The sequence below is a fragment of the Chiloscyllium punctatum genome, chromosome 32 (assembly GCF_047496795.1).
Source record: "Chiloscyllium punctatum isolate Juve2018m chromosome 32, sChiPun1.3, whole genome shotgun sequence".
Classification (NCBI taxonomy): Eukaryota; Metazoa; Chordata; class Chondrichthyes; order Orectolobiformes; family Hemiscylliidae; genus Chiloscyllium; species Chiloscyllium punctatum.
In genome coordinates this window covers 14239607-14262731 of record NC_092770.1, presented here as the reverse complement: position 1 = coordinate 14262731, position 23125 = coordinate 14239607, and the positions used below count along the sequence as shown (strand labels likewise).

At 42.9% G+C, this 23125-nt stretch overlaps 1 protein-coding gene across 3 annotated transcripts in view; it reads left to right on the top strand.

Annotated features, from left to right (window-relative positions):
• Nucleotides 1-23125, top strand: part of LOC140457906 (leucine-rich repeat-containing G-protein coupled receptor 5-like) — a 156821-nt gene that overhangs the window by 28721 nt on the left and 104975 nt on the right. For all 3 annotated transcript variants that reach the window (XM_072551680.1, XM_072551679.1, XM_072551678.1), the window contains exon 2: nucleotides 22994-23065. In XM_072551680.1, coding sequence (XP_072407781.1) covers nucleotides 22994-23065 — 72 coding nt within the window. The remainder of the gene's footprint in view (nucleotides 1-22993; nucleotides 23066-23125) is intronic.

Here is a 23125-nt window from a genome sequence, read left to right as displayed (position 1 = left end):
AGTAAAAGCTTTTTTAGGTATGTCCAAGGCAAAAAAATGGTTAGGACAAAAATTGGGCCCTTGAAGACAGAAGCAGGGGAATATATTACTGGGAACGAAGAAATGGCAGAGGAATTAAATGGGTACTTCAGATCTGTGTTCACTGGGGAAGACACAAGCAATCTCCCTGAGGTAACAGTGGCTGAAGGACCTGAACTTAAGGGAATTTCTATTTGCCAGGATTTGGTGTTGGAGAGACTGTTAGGTCTGAAGGTTGATAAGTCTCCGGGACCTGATGGCCTGCATCCCAGGGTACTGAAGGAGGTGGCTCGGGAAATCGTGGATGCGCTGGTGATTATTTTCCAGAGTTCAATAGAATCGGGGTTGGTTCCTGAGGATTGGAGGGCGGCTAATGTTGTGCCACTTTTTAAGAAGGGTGGGCGGGAGAAAGCAGGAAATTATAGACCAGTTAGTCTGACCTCAGTGGTGGGAAAGATGCTGGAGTCTATTATAAAGGATGAAATTACGGCACATCTGGATAATAGTAACAGGATAGGACAGAGTCAGCATGGATTTATGAAGGGGAAATCATGCTTGACTAATCTTCTTGAATTTTTTGAGGATGTAACTCGGAAGATGGACGAGGGAGATCCAGTGGATGTACTGTACCTGGACTTTCAGAAAGCTTTTGATAAAGTCCCACACAAGAGGTTAGTGAGTAAAATTAGGGCGCACGGGATTGGGGGCAAAGTACTAGATTGGATAGAGAATTGGTTGGCTAATAGGAAACAAAGGGTAGTGATTAACGGCTCCATTTTGAAATGGCAGGCAGTGACCAGTGGGGTACCGCAGGGATCCGTGCTGGGACCGCAGCTTTTTACAATATATGTAAATGATATAGAAGATGGTATCAGCAATAACATTAGCAAATTTGCTGATGACACAAAGCTAGGTGGTAGGGTGAAATGTGATGAGGATGTTAGGGGATTACAGGGTGACCTGGACAAGTTAGGTGAGTGGGCAGATGCATGGCAGATGCAGTTTAATGTGGATAAATGTCTGGTTATCCACTTTGGTGGCAAGAACAGGAAGGCAGATTACTACCTCAATGGTATCAAATTAGGTAAAGGGGCTGTTCAGAGAGATCTGGGTGTTCTTGTCCACCAGTCAATGAAGGCAAGCATGCAGGTACAGCAGGTCGTGAAGAAGGCTAATAGCATGCTGGCCTTCATAACAAGAGGGATTGAGTATAGAAGCAAAGAGGTGCTTCTGCAGCTGTACAGGGCCCTGGTGAGACCACACCTGGAGTACTGTGTGCAGTTCTGGTCTCCAAATTTGAGGAAAGACATTCTGGCTATTGAGGGAGTGCAGCGTAGGTTCACGAGGTCAATTCCTGGAATGGCAGGATTGCCTTACACGGAAAGACTGAAGCGACTGGGCTTGTATACCCTTGAGTTTAGAAGACTGAGAGGGGATCTGATTGAAACGTATAGGCTTATGAAAGGACTGGACACTCTGGCAGGAGGGAACATATTTCCGTTGATGGGGGAGTGCTGAACCAGAGGACACAACTTAAAAATACGGGGTAGACCATTTAGGACAGAGATGAGGAGAAACTACTTCACCCAGAGAGTGGTGGCTGTGTGGAATGCTCTGCCCCAGAGGGCAGTGGAGGCCCAGTCTCTGGATTCTTTTAAGAAAGAATTGGATAGAGCTCTTAAAGATAGTGGAGTCAAGGGGTATGGAGATAAGGCTGGAACAGGATACTAATTAGGAATGATCAGCCATGATCATATTGAATGGCGGTGCAGGCTCGAAGGGCAGAATGGCCTACTCCTGCATCTATTGTCTATTGTCTATTGTCTATTTCCCCACCACTCCCTCCTAAGCCTCCACCCTCAACAGTTTCTTCTCCATTCACAAACATTCTTGCAACCACCTCCTGTCACCATTGGGTAATGTGAACTGAACTCCTGATGTGATAACAACAGCCTTGACATCACTGCCACATTTGACTGTGTGGCATCAAGGAGCCCTAGCAAAAATGGAATCAATAGGAATCAGGGGACAAACTCTTTGCTGTTTAGAGTCATGCCTCACAGACATGAATGTGTTTGTGGTTGTTGGAGGACAACATTTTAGCTCCAGGATATCTCTGCAGAATCTCCTAAGGATAGAGCCCTAGACCCAACTATCTCAGCTGCTTTATCAATGACATTCTGTCCTTCATAAAGTCATCAGTGGGGAAGTTTGCTCAAGATTGTACAATGTTCAGCATCATTCATGATCCCTCAGCTAGAGAAGCAGTCCATGTTCAAATGCAACAGGATCTGGACAATATCCAGGCTTGGGTAGAGTTTGGTAAGTAACATCTGTAGACAAGCAGATCAGAGCAAGCCATACAGCATCAGTGGAGAAGTCAACATTCCAGATGTAACCATCTTCAGGACTGGTGGGGGGTAGGGCGGAGGGTGAAGAGTGCAAGGTTTTAAGGTAGGGTGAACACAGGTAAAGGGTACGATCTGGTTGGTCGATGGGAGGAATAAATCCGGTTAGTAGCTGTAAGGAAGGATTGATGAGAGGATTTGAAGGGAGGGGAGGGGCTTGGAAAGGGAGTTGGGGATGGTAAAGGAGGTTATTTGAAATTGGAGAACTCAATGTTGAGTCTTCTGGGCTGTAGGCCGCCCAGGCGGAAAATAAGATATTGTTCCTCCAATTTGCGGTTGAATTTGCTGTGGCAGTGGAGGAGGCTGAGGATGGTCATGTCAGAAAGGGTGTGGGAAGGGGAATTAAAATGGGCAGCAACTGGGAGGTCAGGTCGGCTCCTGCTGAAATGCTTGGCAAAACGTGCCATGAGAGGGAGAACACAGCAGGAGTACCAGATACAGTTAACTAGGTTGGAGAAGAGGTGGGTCAACTCTGGAGGTGAGGGGATGGTGTACCAGCAAGTTTTGCATCTTTTCTGTTGCAGAGGAAGGTACCTGGGGGTTCAGGGAAGTTGGTGGGAAGAGTGACACGCACCAAGAATTGGCGAAGGGAGTGGTCCTTGTGGAAGGTGGAGAGAGGTGGGGAGGGCAAGACGTACTTGGTGGTGGGATCTAATTGGAGTTGGCAGAGGTATTTAAGTATGATACATTGGATGCGGAGACTGGTGGGGTGGTCGGTGAGGGGGACCATGTCTTTATTGCATTTAGAGTGGGGCAGTGCGGGCAATGGAGATGCAGTGGAGGGCTGTCTGGATGTTGGGGTGGGGGGAAGCATGTTGTTCAAATAGGTAAGCATTTGGGATGCTAACCATGTAACATTCGTACCACACAAATGCCAGACAATTACCACCTCCAATAAGAGAATGAATAACCGCTGCCTAGGACATTCAACGCTGTTACCATCACTGAGTCACCTTCTATTGTGGAAGGGTTACCATCAACCTGAAACTCAGCTGGACTCATCAGATAAACTCCGTGGCTGTAAAAGCAGGTCAGAAGCTAGGAATATTGTAGTGAGTAACTCCCCTCCCGACTCGCAAAGCCTGTCCACCATCTACAAGGCATGAGTCAGGAGTGTAATGGAACACATCCGCCCCCCTTGCCTGCTTGAGTGCAGCTCCAACAACACTCAAAAATCGTGATATCATTCAGGACAAGGCAGCTCACTTGATTGGCACCACATCCACAAACATCCACGCCCTCCACCACCAATGCTCACTAGCAGTGCTGTGTACTATCGACAACATGAACCAAAGGTCCTTATACAGCACATTCCAAACACACACTGGCTGTGATGTAGAATGAGGACAACAGGCACATAGAACACCACCATCTATAAGTTGCTTTCAAGCCACACTCCATCCTGAATTGGAAATAAATCGCCATTTCTTTACTGTCACTGGGCCAAAATCCTGGGATTCCCCCCATAACAACATTGTGGGTCTGCCTGCTGCAAATGGATTGTGATGGTTCAAGAAGGCAGCTCACCATCACCTTCTCAAAGGCAACTGGGGATGGGCAATAAATGCTGGTCTATCGAGCAGTGCCCATGGCCCTCAAGTGAATATAAAAAACACAAAAGGCCCTTCCTGCCTCAGCTAAAGTCCCCACCTTCCAGCCAATGATGTTAAAGTGCATTTGGCTTTCTCACACACTTGCTGGCTCTTGGTCCCCAGTGAAATATGTTCCCATAGCAACTCCCTCACCACCTGCATTGACTTGCCTTGCAGCTCGCAGTTCATTGCTCTTCCAATTCAAGCCTGGTCTTCAACCTGGGTTTGTTATTGACTCAATTGCAGTAAGTATGGGAGAGATCCAGACTGCGATTGGAAGAGCGGCTTCACAGCATTTCATTCAGCTTACAGAGGGGAGCTTTTCTTTCAGAGTTTGCCCTCATGAATGAATTTTTGTGGGAGGTGGGGACACTTTTTGGGTCGGATTTGCTTGTCACCCCTGTGTAGTTTAAATTATGACATCCACTGTTAGTTAGAAAGGCAGTTTCATCTTGACATTCCTTTTCCTTTAGTTTACTGAGATTTATGATGCATATGGCAAGACGTCGATTTGATCTTTTGGCTGGATGTCTGGTTGGTCCTACACTGGCTGAGGACTTTAGTTCACATTCTCTCCCTGTGCCTGAGGTGTGGTGACCCACAGGTTAAGCTCACCACTAGTTGTCTCCTAACGAGAGAGCAGCCCTATGGTCTAGCCAATTTACCTTGACTTATGCATGTTATGCTAATGATCATCATTTTACAATAAATATGGCAGTGGGGGGAGCATCTGTATCTTTGAGAAAGGCATCAAGATAAACAAGTTAGCTTATAAAATCTGACAGAAAACCAGCAAGATGTTTTTAATATGCATTTAAACATGTTTTTAAATGGAAAGGTATCTCTGCTTCAGCCGTATTTGCCATGTTTTATATTCTTTTTCCTGCCCTTGAGCATACTAGTCTTATTTGCATTTGTTGCCCAGGAATTTTTTTTGGCAAACGCTACTCTATTTGAGATGTATTTTTAATATTTTTATGCTTGTGGTTCTGTGCACTTGATCCTCATATGGGTTCCATTATCCATTTTACATGCACCTTCGAGCTGTCACGGTCTCTGATGGAAGCTTATTGGCATACTTGTATTACTATCTTCTGTTAAGTGGACAGAAAAGAGCATATACAAATAGAAGAGAAATTGGATTAGGCAGTAAATGTTGGATGAGATATATCATTGCAGAGTATTCCACATGTTGCTAATATATGGGTAGGAAAAGTATAAAAATCAAGCAGATGTCTTACTTATACCATAATAATTCAAACAGGTAAAATGAAACAAGAACATTAAAATTGTAAAAATTAAATGATAAACTTAGTGATAACAATTTTATATTAAGTGCTGTAAATAATTGTGTTCACAAACAGCAAATGGATGCATGGATATTGTTTTTTGTTTAGGGTATCACCCTTTTGGCAAAATTATCTGGAGCTGATTTTGATTTTTAATAGAGTAGACGAGCTGGCCATCTACCTTTTGGAGGTAAAATGTGACCAAGGTTTTGAGGGTTCATCCTCATTTGCATCAGTCTGGTGATCTGGGGGCTTTAAAGCAGGCATTTTGATGAAATGAAACTGGCTGAATTGCGGCCTGCCAGTGTAGATCCTCATCACCAAGAAGGTAAATTTGAGGTTGCATGCAGCTTCACAATCTCAGAGGGGATCCCAAATTATTCTTACGTGGCCTTGAAGAAGTCATACACAAAAATATTTCCAAACTTCCTTTCTCTTGACCTCTTCTTTTCGATTGCACTTGGAGATGATCAGAACTGCACAGTACACACACTAATCTGTTCCAACTTTAAAAGGCAGATTTTCATGCCAAAAAGAGCCTAATATCTGAAATGGGCAGACATTTTGCCTGGCAGTAAGGTCTTTACAATATAGAGTCAATTGCACCACCAAAGTTGATTGTGCAGAGTGTCAATTATCACCTCTTTAAAGGAAGTGAAATGCAGCTTTGATTCAATTATCACTTTGCATTTATCCAGAGGAAACCACACTCCAACAGCAGGATGGCCTCTAATATGTGCAGAGGGTGCCAAACTTGATGCAATATTAGTCCCTAGTTGTAAAAGGTAATAATTTTAAAATGTTGCTGTTAGCCATTAGGGGAAAATCTATTCTTGGTTGAGTTGGCAAGAATATTATACTTCGTGACAGAAATGTCTGCGAGGAGAAATATAGACAAAACTGCCACCATCACCTTGGAGGTTTTTTTTACAGGGGATAGCCATACTGAAAATGAAGATGCGTGTTGGAGGAGACTCCAGAATCTGTTGTAACCGAATTTACCAGCTGCAGAAGTGCCAAAGTATAATCTCCTTCACTGACTTGCCTGTTCTTTAGCCAGAAAAAGTGTTCTCTTTATAGAAATGTTTCTCTCCTGCACTGGACGTACAACCCAGTGATGTGATTTCGAATCCCTCCATTGTCACTTGTATTGGAATTCTGGGGAATTAGCTCTTTATCTCCTTTTCCCAAATTCTGAAATCATTCAAAGTAACTATGCTTATTGATGATAGTGGTTACGTTTCATGCAGTATGTTCTAAGTAACATGAAAGTAACAATTCTACCCTGCAAAGAAGTATAATCACCATGGACTTACATTGACTGCCACAACCAAGAGTAACACATGACCATATGGTCTCTCAGGAAGTCCCATTCCTCTGTGAAGGTTTGTCTGCACAATGGTTACAGACCTTCTGTGGCCAGATATTTCTAATTTGCGTTCAGAAAGTCATTGTATTTAAGCACGCTCCTGTTAGGTGGCAGAAAAGTCTGAGTTTAAATCAGGATTATTGCATTTATGCATAACCTGGTAAAGCTAGATAACCAGGACCACCTGATCTATCAGGATACCATTAAAACCCACTGGTTCACTCATGGACATGATTCAGCCATCCTGCCACCTCTAACTAATCTGTTCTCCACGTGACTCTAATCCATTTGATGTCCTGATTTAAACAAGACCAGGCTTTGAAAAGTCATAGGAGCCTCTTACTTTTGAATGATGTCAGATGGCAAAAGTTCTACTCCAGTTCATGGCTCCTTTCCAATGGAAAAGAGAACCGGTTTCTGTAGTGATTGGAATGAGATCAGCCAAATTGACATCATAGAATATGAGTTCCCTGATTGGGGCTGTTAACCTGGTTGACATGTGTAAACAGGAGTGTCAGGGGTTCTGTTCACTCTATGAACTACTTCGGAGCTAGCTGGATCAGCATCATGGACTACACAGGTGTGAATAAAGAGTGATTTAGTGATAGGATATTGGTCATCATGGAGTTATTTCAGTTTCTATTAAACATCAGTTACATGTATTAAACAGAAACAATCTGCAAAGGCACATAGACCAATCAATTCTCGACCAGAAGGTGACAAATGGAGTAATAATTTGGGGGAATGATTTTGGTAGGAAGAATGGAGTCACAAAGTATTTGACAAAAAAAAGTGACTAATAATTATTGGGATGTAAAAGTATTTGTGGGTCTTAGCCCTCTGTGGAATACACAAATCACCAGGCAGTTGACGTACAGATCCATCAAAACATCTAGGAAAGCTATTGCCTTCTAGTTTCATTGCAACAGAATTGCAGTATAAAAGTAAACAAGTTCCTGCAGCAATTATATAGAGCTTTGGTATAACAGTCTTTGGAGTAACAAATACAGCTTTGGTTTTCATCCACTTTCCTTAGATGGGATGCAAACATGACTCAGTAGATTAATTTCTGGAATGGGAAGGATGTCCTGTGAGGATAGATTGAGTGGATTTCGTCCACAAACTGGAGCTTAGAAGAATGAGAGGTAATCTCTTGAAATGTGAAAGGTTCTGAGAAAACTGTGAGCAATGCTCACAGATGCTGAGAAGCTATTTCCTGTCGGCAGGAGAGACTAGAACTAGAACTCCTAGTCTCAGGATAAGTTAGGTCTGAAATGAGAATTTTCTTCAGTTGGTATTGTGAAACAAGGAAACTCTTTGTCCAAGAACCTTCAGTTTTTCAAAGTCTGGATCAATAAAACTGTTGGTAAAAATTGAAAGAAGAGAACTAGAAATAAAGCAAGAAAGTGGAACTGGGTTTGGGGTTTGGCCATGATCTTGCTTAATAGCAGTGCAGGGCCTGAGCAGCTAACTGGTCTAGTCCACATCCATCAAAGTTTCACCTGCACTTCCACACATGTCATTTATTGTATTTGTTGCTCCTGATGCGGTCTCCTCTACACTGGGGAGACTGGACGCTTTCATGCAGAGCGTTTTAGAGAACATCTCCAGGGCACCCACACCAACCAACCCAACCGCCCCATGGCTGAACATTTCCGCTCCCCCTCCCACTCTGCTGAGGACATGCAGGTCCTGGGCTGCCTCCATTGCTACTCCCTCACCACCTGACACCTGGGGGAAGAATGCCTTATCTTTCACCTCCGAACCATTCAGGGCATCAATGTGGACTTCACCAGTTTCCGCATTTCCCCTCCTCCCACCTTACTCCAGTTGCAACCTTCCAGCTCAGCACCGTCCTCATGAGCTGTCCCACCTGTCAATCTTCCTTCCCACCTATCTGCTCCACCCTCCTCTCCGACCTATCACCTTTACCCCCACCTCCATCCACCTATTGCACTCTTAGCTACCTTCTCACCAGCCCCCCTGAGACTCCCAGCCTCATTCCTGATGAAGGCTCTGGCCCGAAACATCAATTTTCCTGCTCCTCGGATGCTGCCTGACCTGCTGTGCTTTTCCGGCAACGCACTGTCAACTCTGATCTCACGCATCTGCAGACCTCATTGTCTCCTGGTCTATTTTTGCTCCCATTTCCCCTGATCTTAGCTTGGTTTATCTGATAGATATTTACATGCAGTAATCTGGACCAGTCAATTTGGATAGAAGTTTAATCTTGCAATCACCTTTCACAGCTCTTTGTCTAACCTGTACCAGAGCAGAAATTGCCAAGACTCCAGGGAGGCATGTTTTAAACTGAGAATTTCACCAAAAAGACAAAATGTAGAGTCCAATTATATAAAGCACAATGCTCCCTGCGCAATCTTAAAAGCAATGACTTCAGGCAAGACTGGCAACTGTCAATGAAGCAACAGTAACCTTACTAAGAGACACCTGAAAGCAAACAAGGGCAGTTTTCCATCAAAGACCATGCTGTTTTACGTAAGACACAAGTAGGAGCAGATTTGCAAACATCATATATTTAAAAGAGCTTGTGCATTCTTTTAACATAATTTTTAATCATAGAATATTAAATCACAACATGGAAAATTGGGTGCATCTCACACCTTGAAACAATATTGGACCCAGGTTTTCAAGTAGAAATCTTACCTACAAGTGACAGATTCTTAGCAAATTTGAGACTCGTATGTTACCTCTGTGTAATATTCTACTTAACTGTTATTTAATGCGTCTCTGCATATAGCAACTTATAACAATCAATAGCTAATACTTTGATAAAATATGATAAGATTTAGTTCAAAATGTTATTTTTGTTGTGTTTTGTGATGAGCTTTCCCACGCTATCATCCCAAACTCATTACATTAACTACCTATTATGCCTCTCTTTTATTTACGACTCCAAAAGTGAACAGAAATCAAACAAAAAGAAGTTATTTCTCTCTGTTGAAATACAAATTAAGTTTGCAAGTCAAGCAGCAAGTTTTGTACAGTCAACACTGCTGTCAGTGGTTAACATTGCTGCCTCACAGCGTCAGGGACCTGGGTTCGATTCCAACCTTGGGCGATTGCCTGTGTGGAGTTTGCACTTCTCCCTGTATCTGCGTGGGTTTTCTCTGGCTGCTCTGGTTTCCTCCCACAGTCCAAAGATGTGCAGTTTAGGCAGATTGGTTATGCTGAATTGCCCCGTAGTGTCCAAGGATATGCAGATGACATGGATTGGCCATGAGAAATGCAGGGTTACGGAGATAAGGTTGAGGGTCTGGTCTGTGTCTGGCTGGGACGCTCTTTGGAGGATCAGTGTGGACCTAATGGGCCGAATGACCTACTTCCACACTGTATGGATTCTATCAACCACCAACTCGCATGCCATCAGCTGGTATAGTTCAGCCACAGTGAGCCACACATTCTGTGTGTGCCAATACTGCATCTTGTCCACCCAGAACAAATGACATTGAGGACTTTGACTGCACCCACTCCAGGATTGATCCAGCTATGCAGGTCGCTATTAGCAATCGCACATCCTGGAAAGTAGTGTAGACCAGGTTGGGCACTGAATGCCAGGCCGAGCCTGGTAATCTGTATTCTCCACCATGGGTCTCCATGTCCCTTTCTACCTGGCATTCCCTGGACAATCCACCTTGATTGACATATACCCATCTACCACCTCAAACTGAGACTCCACTCTCTTCCATAAGATGATCCCCTGTGTCCTGTCGCTACTGTTTGGTGGGTGCCTGCCATCAGGCTGGGCCACAGTGGAGGTGACCAGCTAACATCATCCCTCCACCCCTCCCCACCTCTACACCAGGCATTACATGTCTTCCCAAAGACTAAAAGCTCTTCCCATGTATATATCAAGTATCCACCCCCTCAGACCCCATGACACTGACTGGCCCAAGCAGATGACTGACCATGTCCAAACCCCTGGACTGTATGTAAACATTTCCTGATGAAGGGTTTTTGCCCAAAACGTTGATTTTTCCTGCTCCTTGGATGCTGTCTGACCTGCTCTGCTTTTCCAGCACCACACTAATCTTGACTGTATGTGAACATTGCCATTGATTAACCATAGCAGGACCTCTCGCCTCCCCCCCCTCCCCCCAACCACCACCACACACACACACACACACACACACACACACAATCCCAACTGATAACAGTCCTCCACTTAACTCAGCTGAGGACTACTGCCCTTTGACTTTCAGACATAGACATTCAGTCAAAGCACGTGCAGTGTGTTTAGCCATATGGGCAGTTGGCACATGCTATAGGAATGGTATTGACTAGGCAAGATGCCATTGTACAACGTGGCCATCCTCTGAACTGATGTCTCCTGACAAGCATGACAAGCTGCCTGGATCTGGATCTCTGCTAAACAGCAAGTCAGGACAGAAGTATAGCTTCTCAGGGGTTTAGATGCAAAAGGACAAAGTGATGTAGGACTGCTGTGAGCATTCAGGTAGGTGTTAAGTGTGTGAGCACCAAGAAAGCAAGTGAATAGTTCTGGGATACAGCCTGTCCTTTCTGGAAGTTGGATTCCTGTCCCTGTGCACAAATGTCCTTACACCAGCATTGAAATGGGAGTTACTAGTGCACCACAAAGTGCAGCATTGAAGTAAGAATGTACTGTAAATGGATCAGAGGTGTGGCCTGCTAGTCTGCAGGTGCTGGTATATGTCGGGTGGCAATGTTCAGAGAAATGTAGTGCAAGAGTGCGTGTCATGGAATCTCTGCCTTGTAGAAGCAGGCCACTCAGCCCATCGGGTCCACAATGACCCTCTAAAGACTATCCCATCTAGAATCACCCCCCTACCCTATCCCCATAACCCTGCAATTCCCATGCCTAATCCACCTAGCCTTCACATCCCTGGACACTGAGGGCAATTTAGCATGGCCAATCCACCTAACATGCACATCTTTTGGAATGTGGGAGGAAACCAGAATACCGGGAGGAAACCCACGTAGACACAGAGAGCATGTGCAAATTCCACACAGACAGTTGCCTGAAGGTGGAATCAAACCCCAATCCCTGGTGTTATGAGGCAGCTATGCTAACCACTGAGCCACCGTGATGTCCTGAGACATTGTTGTTCTATGTCTAAGATAGATCTCCAGAGGAGCAAATGGTGAGCTGGAGGTGCAAGGTACCCACTCAGACTTTCATAGAATCATAGAGTCGTAGACATGTACAGCATGGAAACAGACCCTTTGGTTCAACTCGTCCATGCCGACCAGATATCCTAACCTAATCTAGTCCCGTTTGCCAGCACTTGGCACATATCTCTCTAAACCCTTCGTATTCATATACCTATCCAGATGCCTTTTAAATGCTGTAATTTTCAGATGCCATTCCAGTGGGTAGTAGAATGGGAACCCCTATGTAAATGAAGTACATTTGGTCGTAATGAGGGTAGTAATGAGTGAAAATCCCCAGTATTAGGCCTCTCACCGCTCACTAATAAGAACGTCATCTTGCCGTTTGGCATGCTGTTGGAAACTGTGACATGTTACTCCATATGTCAAAAAAGGCCCTACTTGATTTTGCATGCAACTCTTCCAAATTTCTTGCTGTAGTCCACATCGTTCAGGGTCTGGGAAGATTCTGCTCTTTCTGTATATTTATCATTTGCAATAGCTACACTTCACAGTCAGAGTTACAGTTGGATCCTGCTTTCATTCATTTATCTTATTGGAACGGGGTGTCTCCTGTGTAAACGAAGTAGTTATTTGTTTGTATTCTTTGTATAGGCTTCAATATCAAGTTCAATGAAAGAATTTTGATAACAAATTTCTTCTGTAGAATGATCTCATTCACTATACCATTTGCAACCAAGCAGAAATGTGTTTGTCTGTTCTACTGGCAAGTTGCCAATGCTGTGTTTTTTTTTGTCAAAAGGTAATCTTTGATCTTTTTCCTGCCCAGTAATTGTTTGTTTGTCCTGCTCCCTCTACTGGAGCCTTGCCATACTGAATGCCAATTTTACTCCTGAAATGATTAACCATCCATGCAATACATGTCTGACTAACTCACTAAACTTTTGTTTGGTGACTGTCCAACTCTTGCCTTTGATTTTTCACATGTTTATAATAAAGGCCACATAAAAAAATGTAGAGATGAAATCATCATTGAACTTGTAACATAAATGAAGGTCGTTCTGCTTATTGCACTTTTGCCAGTGCTAGCACTTCAGTTGCAGCTATCTATTCCCATTTCACTACATCCTTTTCAATTCTTTCATTTCAAATAATTACCAATTACCAGTTAAATTATGCTGTAGTTCCAGCCTTTATGTTTTATTTTCATTGTATTCTTCCTGTGTTTCTGGTACCAAAACCACACACAATACTCACCCAATGTCCTGGACAAAATTAACATTGCTCTCTTTCTCTTGTTTCAACGCACATATGTATTAACACAGATCTGTATCTCCCGTTTTAATCAACACTTACATCTATTGTTAAAAAGTATGAGCTGAAGATTTGATTGCATAAATCAGTTGTACTTTCCAAGTTGCTGTTTCATGTGCAGAATGGCATCCACACCGGGTGCATATATTTCTGGCATTAGGTGAATTGGCTGAGCTAAATTGCCTGTAGTGTTAGGTGAAGGGGTAAATGTAGAGGAATGGGTCTGGGTGGGTTGCACTTTGGCAGGTCGGTGTGGACTTGTTGGGCCAAAGGGCCTGTTTCCACACTGTATCTAATCTAAAATCTCATCTAAAATCTAATCTAGATGTAACAGACACCATTTAGGACAGATATTTCTGTGAGTGCTAGGAACACGTGCCAGAGGTTTGTGGAGTAGGCAGGTTATGGTATCAGTCAGCATACAATTCTGATTTGACTCGAATGGTGCCATTTTCAACCTCAAATCTCTAGCTAACACATACTCTTAAACATGCACAGCTGAACATGCCTGTAACAACAGGAAGGACCTCCCACTCTGTCCCCATCAGTACTCCTTAAGAGATCAGCAACTACTTTGAGATTAGTTGCTGATTGATTGATTGATTTTGTCCTGGCTGTTGTTCAGCTAGCAGAAGTGTTTGCTGGATTGTCCTGTTGCTTAAAGTTATTGACCTCTCCAGGGAGTAGATGACATGTGGTGAAGACCTTGATTTCCAGTTTCAGAATTCTGCTGAGAGCACTTGCTCTCTGTCATTGGTGAAATAGTTTCTATCCCACTTGGCCTACAGTATGACAGAGAGAGTGCACAGAAGTGATATAGAAAACAGCCAAAGTAGATGAGGGAGTGGAATCACAAAGAGGCCATATCATAGAAACCCTACATTGCAGAAAGAGGCCATTCTGCTCATTGAATTTGCACTGGCTCACTGAAGAGCATTTCACTCAGACCCAGACCAGACCCTCACCCTATCCTCCTAACCCTGCATTTACCATGTCTAATCCACCAAGACTGCACATTCTTGCACACTACAGGGAATTCAGCATGGCCAATCCACCTAATGTGCACACCTTTGAACTGTGTAGGAAACCGGATCACCAGGCAGAAACCGATACAGACACAGGGAGAATGTGCAAAGTCCACACAGATACTACCCAAGGGTGGAATCAAACCTGGGATCTTGGCATTGTGAGGCAGCAGAGCTAACCGCTGAGTCACTGTGCCACCCAAAAATCTACCAAAGGTCTTTAGGGAACAACTCTGCTATTTCCATCTGACTATGGAACATTGCATGCATAATCTCTATTTAACTAAGGAAATCTTCAGTAAGATCTGGCATTTATTCAGGCAGACATGTGGCCTCAGAGCATGGTGAGAACGGCATTGCCAGTGGCTGTAGAAGTGACTGTGACCTTCAACTTCTTGTTGTTGAACTCCTTCAAGCCGGGAGGAGCGAGGCAGGGAGCAAGAAACAGCTCCAACATTTCAGTTTGTCTATCCACTGTTGTGCAAGGGATGTCACTGAGGCTGTGTTTGCGAAAAGCGAGGAATCTGTTGCATTCGGTCTCTCCATGGAGAAGCAAACAGAGAGTCCCTGGCTTCACTAGAGCAATAGGTTTCTGCATGGTGCAGGGTGACATTGATTACGCAAACCTTGCTCTGCTGGAGCTGAGTTCCTGAGATGGACCACAACCACAAAGCATTTTATAACCTCAGCATCCAGCTGGATTTCTCTTCTACCCAGCAAATCATATTCATTCACTGTCACTATCCTGGCAGATGCCTTTATTCTGAAACTGGCCCAGTTTGCAAGCAGCATTTGAACCATCACAAGAAACTAGAGAATGATTACCAGGCAACAAAAGCTATGCACAGATAATAGAAGCAGGATGTGCTGGAGGAAGATCCGGCAATATTAGGAAAGAGTGAAAACAGGTCTAATGTTTGGAGTTTGATATGACTTCTTCAGAATTATACTTGGCTCACGACTCTAATATGGAACCCCCATGCATACAGTGACAGTATTCATGTAATAAGAGCTACACTGACACAAAATGTCATCAAGCAGATTATTGGCCAAATAATGTGACATATTTGCTGTCTAGACTGTTTTGCAGGAGTCTTTCCAGCATTCTGGAGTAGAATGGTGCTGGAAAAGCACAGCAGTTCAGGCAGCATCCGAGGAGCAGGAAAATCGACGTTTTGGGCAAAAACCCATCATCAGGAATACAGGCAGAGTGCCTGAAGGGTGGAGAGATAAATGAGAGGAGGATGGGGGTGGGGAGAAAGTAGCATAGAGTACAATAGGTGGGGATGAAGGTGATAGGTCAGGGAGGAGGGTGGGGGAAGGTAGCAAAGAGTACAATGGGTAGATGGGGTTGGGATGAAGGTGATAGGTCAGAGAGGAGGATGGAGTGGATAAGTGGAAAAGAAGATATGCCAGTAGGACAGGTCATGGGGATGGTGCTGAGCTGGAAGTTTGGAACTGGAGTGAGGTGGGGGAAGGGGAAATGAGGAAACTGGTGAAGTCCGCATTGATGCCCTGGGGTTGAAGTGTTCCAAGGCGGAAGATGAGGCGTTCTTCCTTCAGGTGTTGAGTGGTGAGGGAGCGGCGGTGAAGGGGGCCCAGGATCTCTGTGTCCTTGGCTGAGTGGGAGGGGAGTTGAAATGTTGGGCCACAGGGTGGTGTGGTTGATTGGTGCAGGTCTTTCCAGCATGTCTTGCCTTAAGACTAACTCTGCTCTGCTGTAATCTGCACAACCCCGTCAGCATAAGAGCACATCCTTGCCACCAAGTATATGGTGAAGAGAAGAATTAAATAAAGGAGCGCAGCCATTACAGTCTCTTTATCTGACTGAGCTATCTGTGGTCAGCTCATTACACTGTGGTACCAGTCAACACAAACCTAATTCCCCATTCACCATCAATCTGACTTTCTATCAATGACTGGCCATCATAGCCTCCATGCTGAAATAAAAATCAGCATGAAACAAATATTCCAAAGCACGCAAGCCATCAAACAAGCCATCCATTAATCCATTCAAAAGTTAGCTGGTCACACTTGTGCATTTCTTAAGTGTTGTTCCTCCTTTATTTGGCCCAGTGTTCCCAATGACTGCAGCATACCTGTTGGAAGGCTGTTGACTTTCAATGGAGTGACCTGAGAGGAAGACATGTGTAGCTCCAACCCTAGAAGGTCGAGCTTCAGATTGTACCACCTAGGCTTGGAGTGTTGGGGGAGGGGGTGCTGGGGGAGTGGCAGTTGTCTGTGCTTGCTGCTGGGCATGTAACAGCAAGGGCATTATAGAATGACAGGGTCGGGAAAATGAATCCCACCTTTGCTGTCATATCCTGCACCGATACATTTCTAATATGTTAGAGAATAGGTTATTCAACTACTGTGACACCTTGAATGCCCTTCAAAGGCTGGTACAAGGAGCCAGAATGGCATCAATTTGTGAATTTGTGGCAACAATTTGAGTTTGCACAATTTCAGGCTGAGTTTCTGCTGTGGCGCTGAATGGATTGTGCTGAAATGAAATCTGAGACAGCAGCCAGGAGCTGCTGCATAACTGATATGTCAACATGTGTGATCACACAACTAGCTAACAATCCTGTGTTGGGAATGGCTCAAAGCTCTGTGCAGGGCTGGTGTAGGACACCTTCACACTCCTTTATAGTGGAGCAGATCGGCCTATATATTAAGCATTTCTGTGCACATTGATATAGAAAATGGCCTGTGACAAAGTCCTGAATCGCTAGTAAACTTTCCCTTTGTCCAGAATCACAGAATAATTAAAAGATACAGAAGGAGGCCATTCAGCCCATCATGTCTGCACCAGAACATTTTGACCCATTGCAAATCTCCGACCTTTTCTCCATAACCCCTGTGCATTGCTTCTATTTAAATAATCGCCTCGTGAGCTCTCGAATGGCTCTGTTAAACCTGCTATCACCACATTTCCAGGCACTGCATCCTAGACTGTAACTACCTGCTGTGTGAAAAAGTTCTTTCTGACCTCAGATTTGCTTTTTTTGCAAATTACTGTAAACATGTGCTCATGTTTCTTGGTTCTTTTATGAGGGAACAGTTTCTCACTATCTACTCTGTCCTGGCCTGCCATGACTTTGTAGATTTCTATCAAATCTCCACTTGGCTGTTTTGCCTCCACAGAATTCAGTCCCAAATTCTATCAATCTATCCTCATAACTGAAGGTTCTTAATCCCTTGAATCATTCTCATAATATAAACCTTATGTCTTAATTCAGCATAATCTCATTGCTCTTTTATTCTATGCATCTATTAATGAAGCCCTATTTTGCTCTATTAACAGCTACCTCTACCTGTCCTGCCATGTTCGATGACTTATGCATATATACATCAAAGTCTTTCTATTCATGCACAACCTTCAGAACAGTGCCCTTTACTGGATACTATTTGGTCATGTTATATGAAAATCAATCACCTCACACTTCTCAAAATTGAAAGTTGAATTTCATCTGCCATCTATCCATCGAGTTTGAGTAATGTAGAGTTGGACACTGCCCTTTTCATGGTTCACAGTTACTTCAAGTTTTCTGTTGTCTGCAAACCTCTGCATATCAAGACCTAGATCATTCATGTATGTTAGGAGAATAAATCGCCTCAGTAACTAGGCACAGAGATTGATGTCTCACCTGTGCAAACTCCCCCCTCCTTCTAATCAATCCCTCTGAAATATGAGCACAATGAGTAAGGGAGTGACAGTATTTCTTCATCAATCTACTCATGCTCTTCTATCTTCATCCTTTTGTATTTTTAATAAGTGCTTGTCTAACTGGTAGTTCTCATACATCTGAAAGGGTGGCTGTAAGAGGTCAGATTGTGATGGAGAGAACAAAGAGCACATGCTTACATCATAGTAAATCAAAAGAGATTGTGGAATGAAGGAAGAGGGAATAAGAAAGTTATGATTACTAGAGTCACCTTCGGTGATTTCAAACCCACCACTGACCGCAGATTATCATGACCATTTCAATAAGGGTGGGTACTGTCTGTTACATTGAGGTGAAAGCATGCAACTACATCCTGATCCTTGTCAGTCATGCACTACTGACCATAGTTCTGTGCCTGTAAGAAGGAGAGAAGTGTGTTGGTGACTGTAGTGCAATGAATGTGGATGACATGCACAGCCTGATGAGATAGTGAAAACTTTAATTAGAAAGGGAATCAGGTAAGTGGTTGAACTAAGGAAAATCACCACAGGGAAATGAGAGTCGGGGTTGGGAGGTAGGTTTCAGTAAGACTAACTGGATTGCTCTTTGAAAGAGTCATCACAGACTTAGTGGAATGAATAAGGTAAAAACAATGACTGCAGATGCTGAAAATTAAATACTGGATTAGTGGTGCTGGAAGAGCACAGCAGTTCAGGCAGCATCCAAAGAGCAGCGAAATCAACGTTTCGGGCAAAAGCCCTTCATCAGGAATATGAATAGCCTCCTGTGCTGACAATCCTATGATTCCATAATTTGATGAAGTGACCTCACCTGTGGAATTGCATCCCTATTTGAGGCACAACTTTCAGGAAAGCAAGACCAACAGCAAGATAAAATTGGCAAAGAAGTAAGATAAAGCGGTTCCTCTCAAGACCCGATCACCTTTCTGTCTGGTTCCAGTAATGGAGTATGTATTGAGTTACTGCTCAGGGTCTGTTCACAGGACATATTCAGTTGTTGCTGTATGCTAATTTAGATTTCTTTTGAGAATGGCATAATGAATGGCCAGACGCTAGGACTCACTTTCACTGAATATAATTATGTTCTATGTCAAAATAATTCCATGTACACTGATGCCTCGCAATGACCCACTATAACCCAACCTTCCCTCAGTCATAAGAGCATTATCTTGTCTATAATACTGAACAAAAGTGACCAAAAAGTAAACATTGTAAGCCAGATTTATAAGATCAATCATATCAAACTCCACACAAAAATAAACAATTCACCCTTGTGCATGCCCTTAATGTCTGTCTTGCTTGTGTCTTTGCCTGGCTCCCCATCTTCCCCTTTATGCTATACTAGGAGCTCCAACATTGCAGATGGCTGTTCACTTCACCTGATGAAGGGGCAACATTCCAAATGTTTGTGATTTCAAATAAACCTGTTGGACTATAATCTGGTGTCGTCTGACTTCTGACCGAACAGGATGAGTTCAGTGACCCTAGTCCAAGACAGCCCAGTGTGTGGGATTGCACCCTCTTGGCATGGGTGCCAGTGTAGCTGGCTGACTCATAATACCAAGAGCATCTTCATGCTGCTTGACAGTGACTGCAGGGTTTCTGCCAATATGTCAAGCATCGTACTGTGCATGTTCATCAGTCTTTCTCTTTGGGCCGCTCCATCTGGATATTCTCTTGTGTTCTCTGCAATAGAACGCATACTCAACCTTGTTTCTGCATCATCACTGTCTTCCTGCTCTTCCAAATCCTTTTTTCTTTCAACACGACTTGACCAGGTTGTGTTTGTGAGTACCTCAATGAAGAAAGTCACCAAAGTAAAGTTGTTGGGGGGGGTGATGTGAAAGGTGTACAGAATGTCGATGGTGTAGGTCAAGTTGGGTGAGGGTGGAAAAGCAAGAGATGCAGTTTACTTACACCACCTGGAGGCAGTAAATCAGAAAAGAATTGCAGGACGAAGCAGAAGAGGATGTGAGAAGGTGGGTCAGCTGTAGATGTGTCTTCAATTATTCAAAAGCTGCCAATGGTCACAGCCTCCATCCCCAAACATCATTAGCAGTTTGGTTTGTTGTTCAGACTATCCTTCCCCAGGCATTTCCAGCAGTTATTGCAGCCAGAATGCACATGAGAAATATCACCAGTTAGGAACTGGATTGCATGGTGTCTCAGTGATTAGCACCACTGCCTTACAGTGCCAGGGACCTAGGTTCAAGTCAAGCCTTGAGTGGCTGTCTATAAAGAGTTTGCACATTCTCCCAGTGTTCTACACGCATTTCAGCTGGGTGCTCTGGTTTCTCCCAAAGCTGTGCAGGATGGGTTGATTGGCAATGCTAATTTGCCTATAGTGTCCAGGGATGTGTAGGTTAGATGGGTGGCTCAGGGTGGGATGCTCTTCATAGGGTCATTGTGGACTCAAAGGGCCAAATGGCCTGCTTCCTCACTGTAGGGATTATATGATTCTATGAACCGTTATAATGGATGCCACTTCCAGAAAGACTTGGAATCATAGAGTCATGGAAATGTACAGCACAGAAGCAGACCTGTCAGTCCAATTTGTCCATGCCGACCAGATATCCTAACCTAGTCCCACTTGCCAGCACCTGGCCCATCTCCATCCAAACCTTCCTATTCATATACCCTTTCAGATACCTTTTAAATGTTGCAATTGTATTAGCCCCCTCCACTTCCTCTTGTCGCTCATTCCATACATGTACCAACCTCTGTGTGGAAAAAGTTGCCCCTTAGGTCTCTTTTATATCTTTACCCCCCCTCACCCTAAACCTATGCCCTCTAGTTCTGGACTCCCCCACTCCAGGGAAAAGACTTTGTCTGTTTATCCTATCCATGCCTCTCATGATTCTATAAACCTCTATAAGGTCATCCCTCAGCCTCCGACACTCCAGGGGAAATAGCCCTAAACCCATTCAACCTCTTCCTGTAGCTCAAATCCTCCAACCCTGGCCTCATCCTTGTAAATCTTTTCTGAACCCTTTCACATTTCACAATGTCCTTACGATGGGAAGGAGACCAGAATGGCACACACTATTCCAAAAGTGGTCTAACCGATGTCCTGCAACATGACCTCCTAACTCCTGTACTCGATACTCTGACCAATAAAAGAAAGCACTTCAACTGGCAAAAAAAATGCTATATTAATAAAGGCATATTACCCATTTCGGGCAGAGGGTAATGGTATGCAACCAATAATCTTTACTTTAAAAATAGAATCCCAAGGTATCAACCCATTGGAACCATTTATCCAGCTTCCAACTAATTCTGGAAAATCTCAAGGTTCAACAACTGCAGCCAGTAGTGATTGCAAACTGTACTTATACTTGAGGACAGTTAAGAAAATTTTACTGGAGGAAGATTTGTACATATTATTTTCAAAAACATTTTAATTAAAACTCATCTCTTTTGTGTACATGTTTCGGCTATTTAATCAGATTGAATTTCAAGATTTGTAAACAGCTAATAAGCTGTAGAAAAAAGTATTTGAAATGTTTTTGGATATTTATCTAAATATTAAAATGCTAACTGCTTGCATGTGATCAGTGTACTGAATTCCAAGGTTTATTCTTCATTTTTAGAGGCATGTATCAGTAAAAAAAGCACATAGTGTGCTTTGTAAAACTGTGGGGTCTGGCAGTGATCACTGTTATAGATAATGAAAGTTTCATTCAGTTAGATGTTGTTTTCCATTATCTTTTGATGATATTGTCAAGGATTTTTACTCGACCAGTTAAACTTTGGCATAACTTTCCTGCATTATGCAGTCAAAACATCTGACAGCTGTCTGCAGTCGGTGTGATAAAAGAATTGCAAAGTCACATTGCGCAGAAGTGGAGATTCTTTTGACAGCTCTTATTAGTGAACTTCCTATAGTTTCCATGAAGGTATTTCATTCCATTGATCATAGACCACAAAAATAGCTTAGGTGGTTGATTGCACCTGCCCAAGAGAGACTTATAGCAGGACTGTTTATATTTAAAACCTTTTTGAATAGTAATTGTCCTTAGGCCATTTGTCTTTTGCAGACTATCCTGGAAGTCATTAGTATATCCAAGCAGAAAGAATTTTGAAAATTATAATAAATGTGTATAATTGATTTTATTTTAAAGTAAACAAGTTGGATGCATTTTCAGATCATATCAAAAGATAGTATGAGTACCAAACACAACAACAACTTATAGAAACAGAGCAAAACTTTGCAGTTAAAATCTTAAGTTAATGACAAAGTTGATTTAGAGAAACCTCCATTTCAGTTATCATCTAAGTTCACATTTAATATGTTTCTCATGATATTTTGGTTTTGGAATGGCGATTCCAACTTTACAAGCCAATTGCATGCAAAATAGGTTTTAATTGCTTTTAAATACTATGGGAATCTCATGTTTCTGAATTATTGGTCTTGCTTAGTTCTACCAAAAAATCAGAATCTTTACTGTTACTGAGCCCGAGGATGAACATCTCTTTGCTCAAGATATTGTTCCAGTCTAAAAGGGACCGTATTGTTGGATAGATATTTACATTTGGCTAAATTCCCTGTGCTTATCAATGTCACCCCATAGCCTGTGATAAAGCCAAATAGATACATTGACACAGGAAATCTGTTAAAAATATTAAAGTGAACAGAAATGGTATTCCCCTGATACAATACGTGATTTATCTCAGCATTACAAAGGAACGTTATTAATACCATGTACCGAGAATAACTAAGGATGACCATCAGAAAATGTGGTGTAGAACCAGCTCACATTACAATTTTGTTTGTCACCTTATTTCATTCCCCTGCATGGAAAATAAGCATATCGTATATACGCGCTCACTTAAAAGGATTTGTTGAAAATACAAAAAAAATTCTCATTGTATAATTAATTGCTATCAATCATTAGTTCATTTCACAGAGTAGCATACACTCCAAAGTATTGCTGTGTAGAAGTAATTTTCAGAATATTTGTACAGTCTGAATAATATAATTGACATTCCAAACTTGATATTAAAATGAGCATCTAAGACATTCCAGAATTGAATCTTTCCCATTTGATTTTTGTTAAAACTATGTCATGTCCTCCGTTGCAGGATGTTTTCAATGTAATTATTAGTTAACAGAGTTCAATACAAACAGCCAAATTGAAATGTTACATCTAACACAATCTTCACTTCATTCTTCTTTCCTAGAGATCTCAGCATGAACAATATTACTGAGCTGCCGCAGAATGGCCTTTTCAACATGTATTTCCTTGAGGAGCTGTAAGTATTACAATGCTGCTCTTAGTCTGAAGCAGAATAAATATATTGAACCTAGTTAAT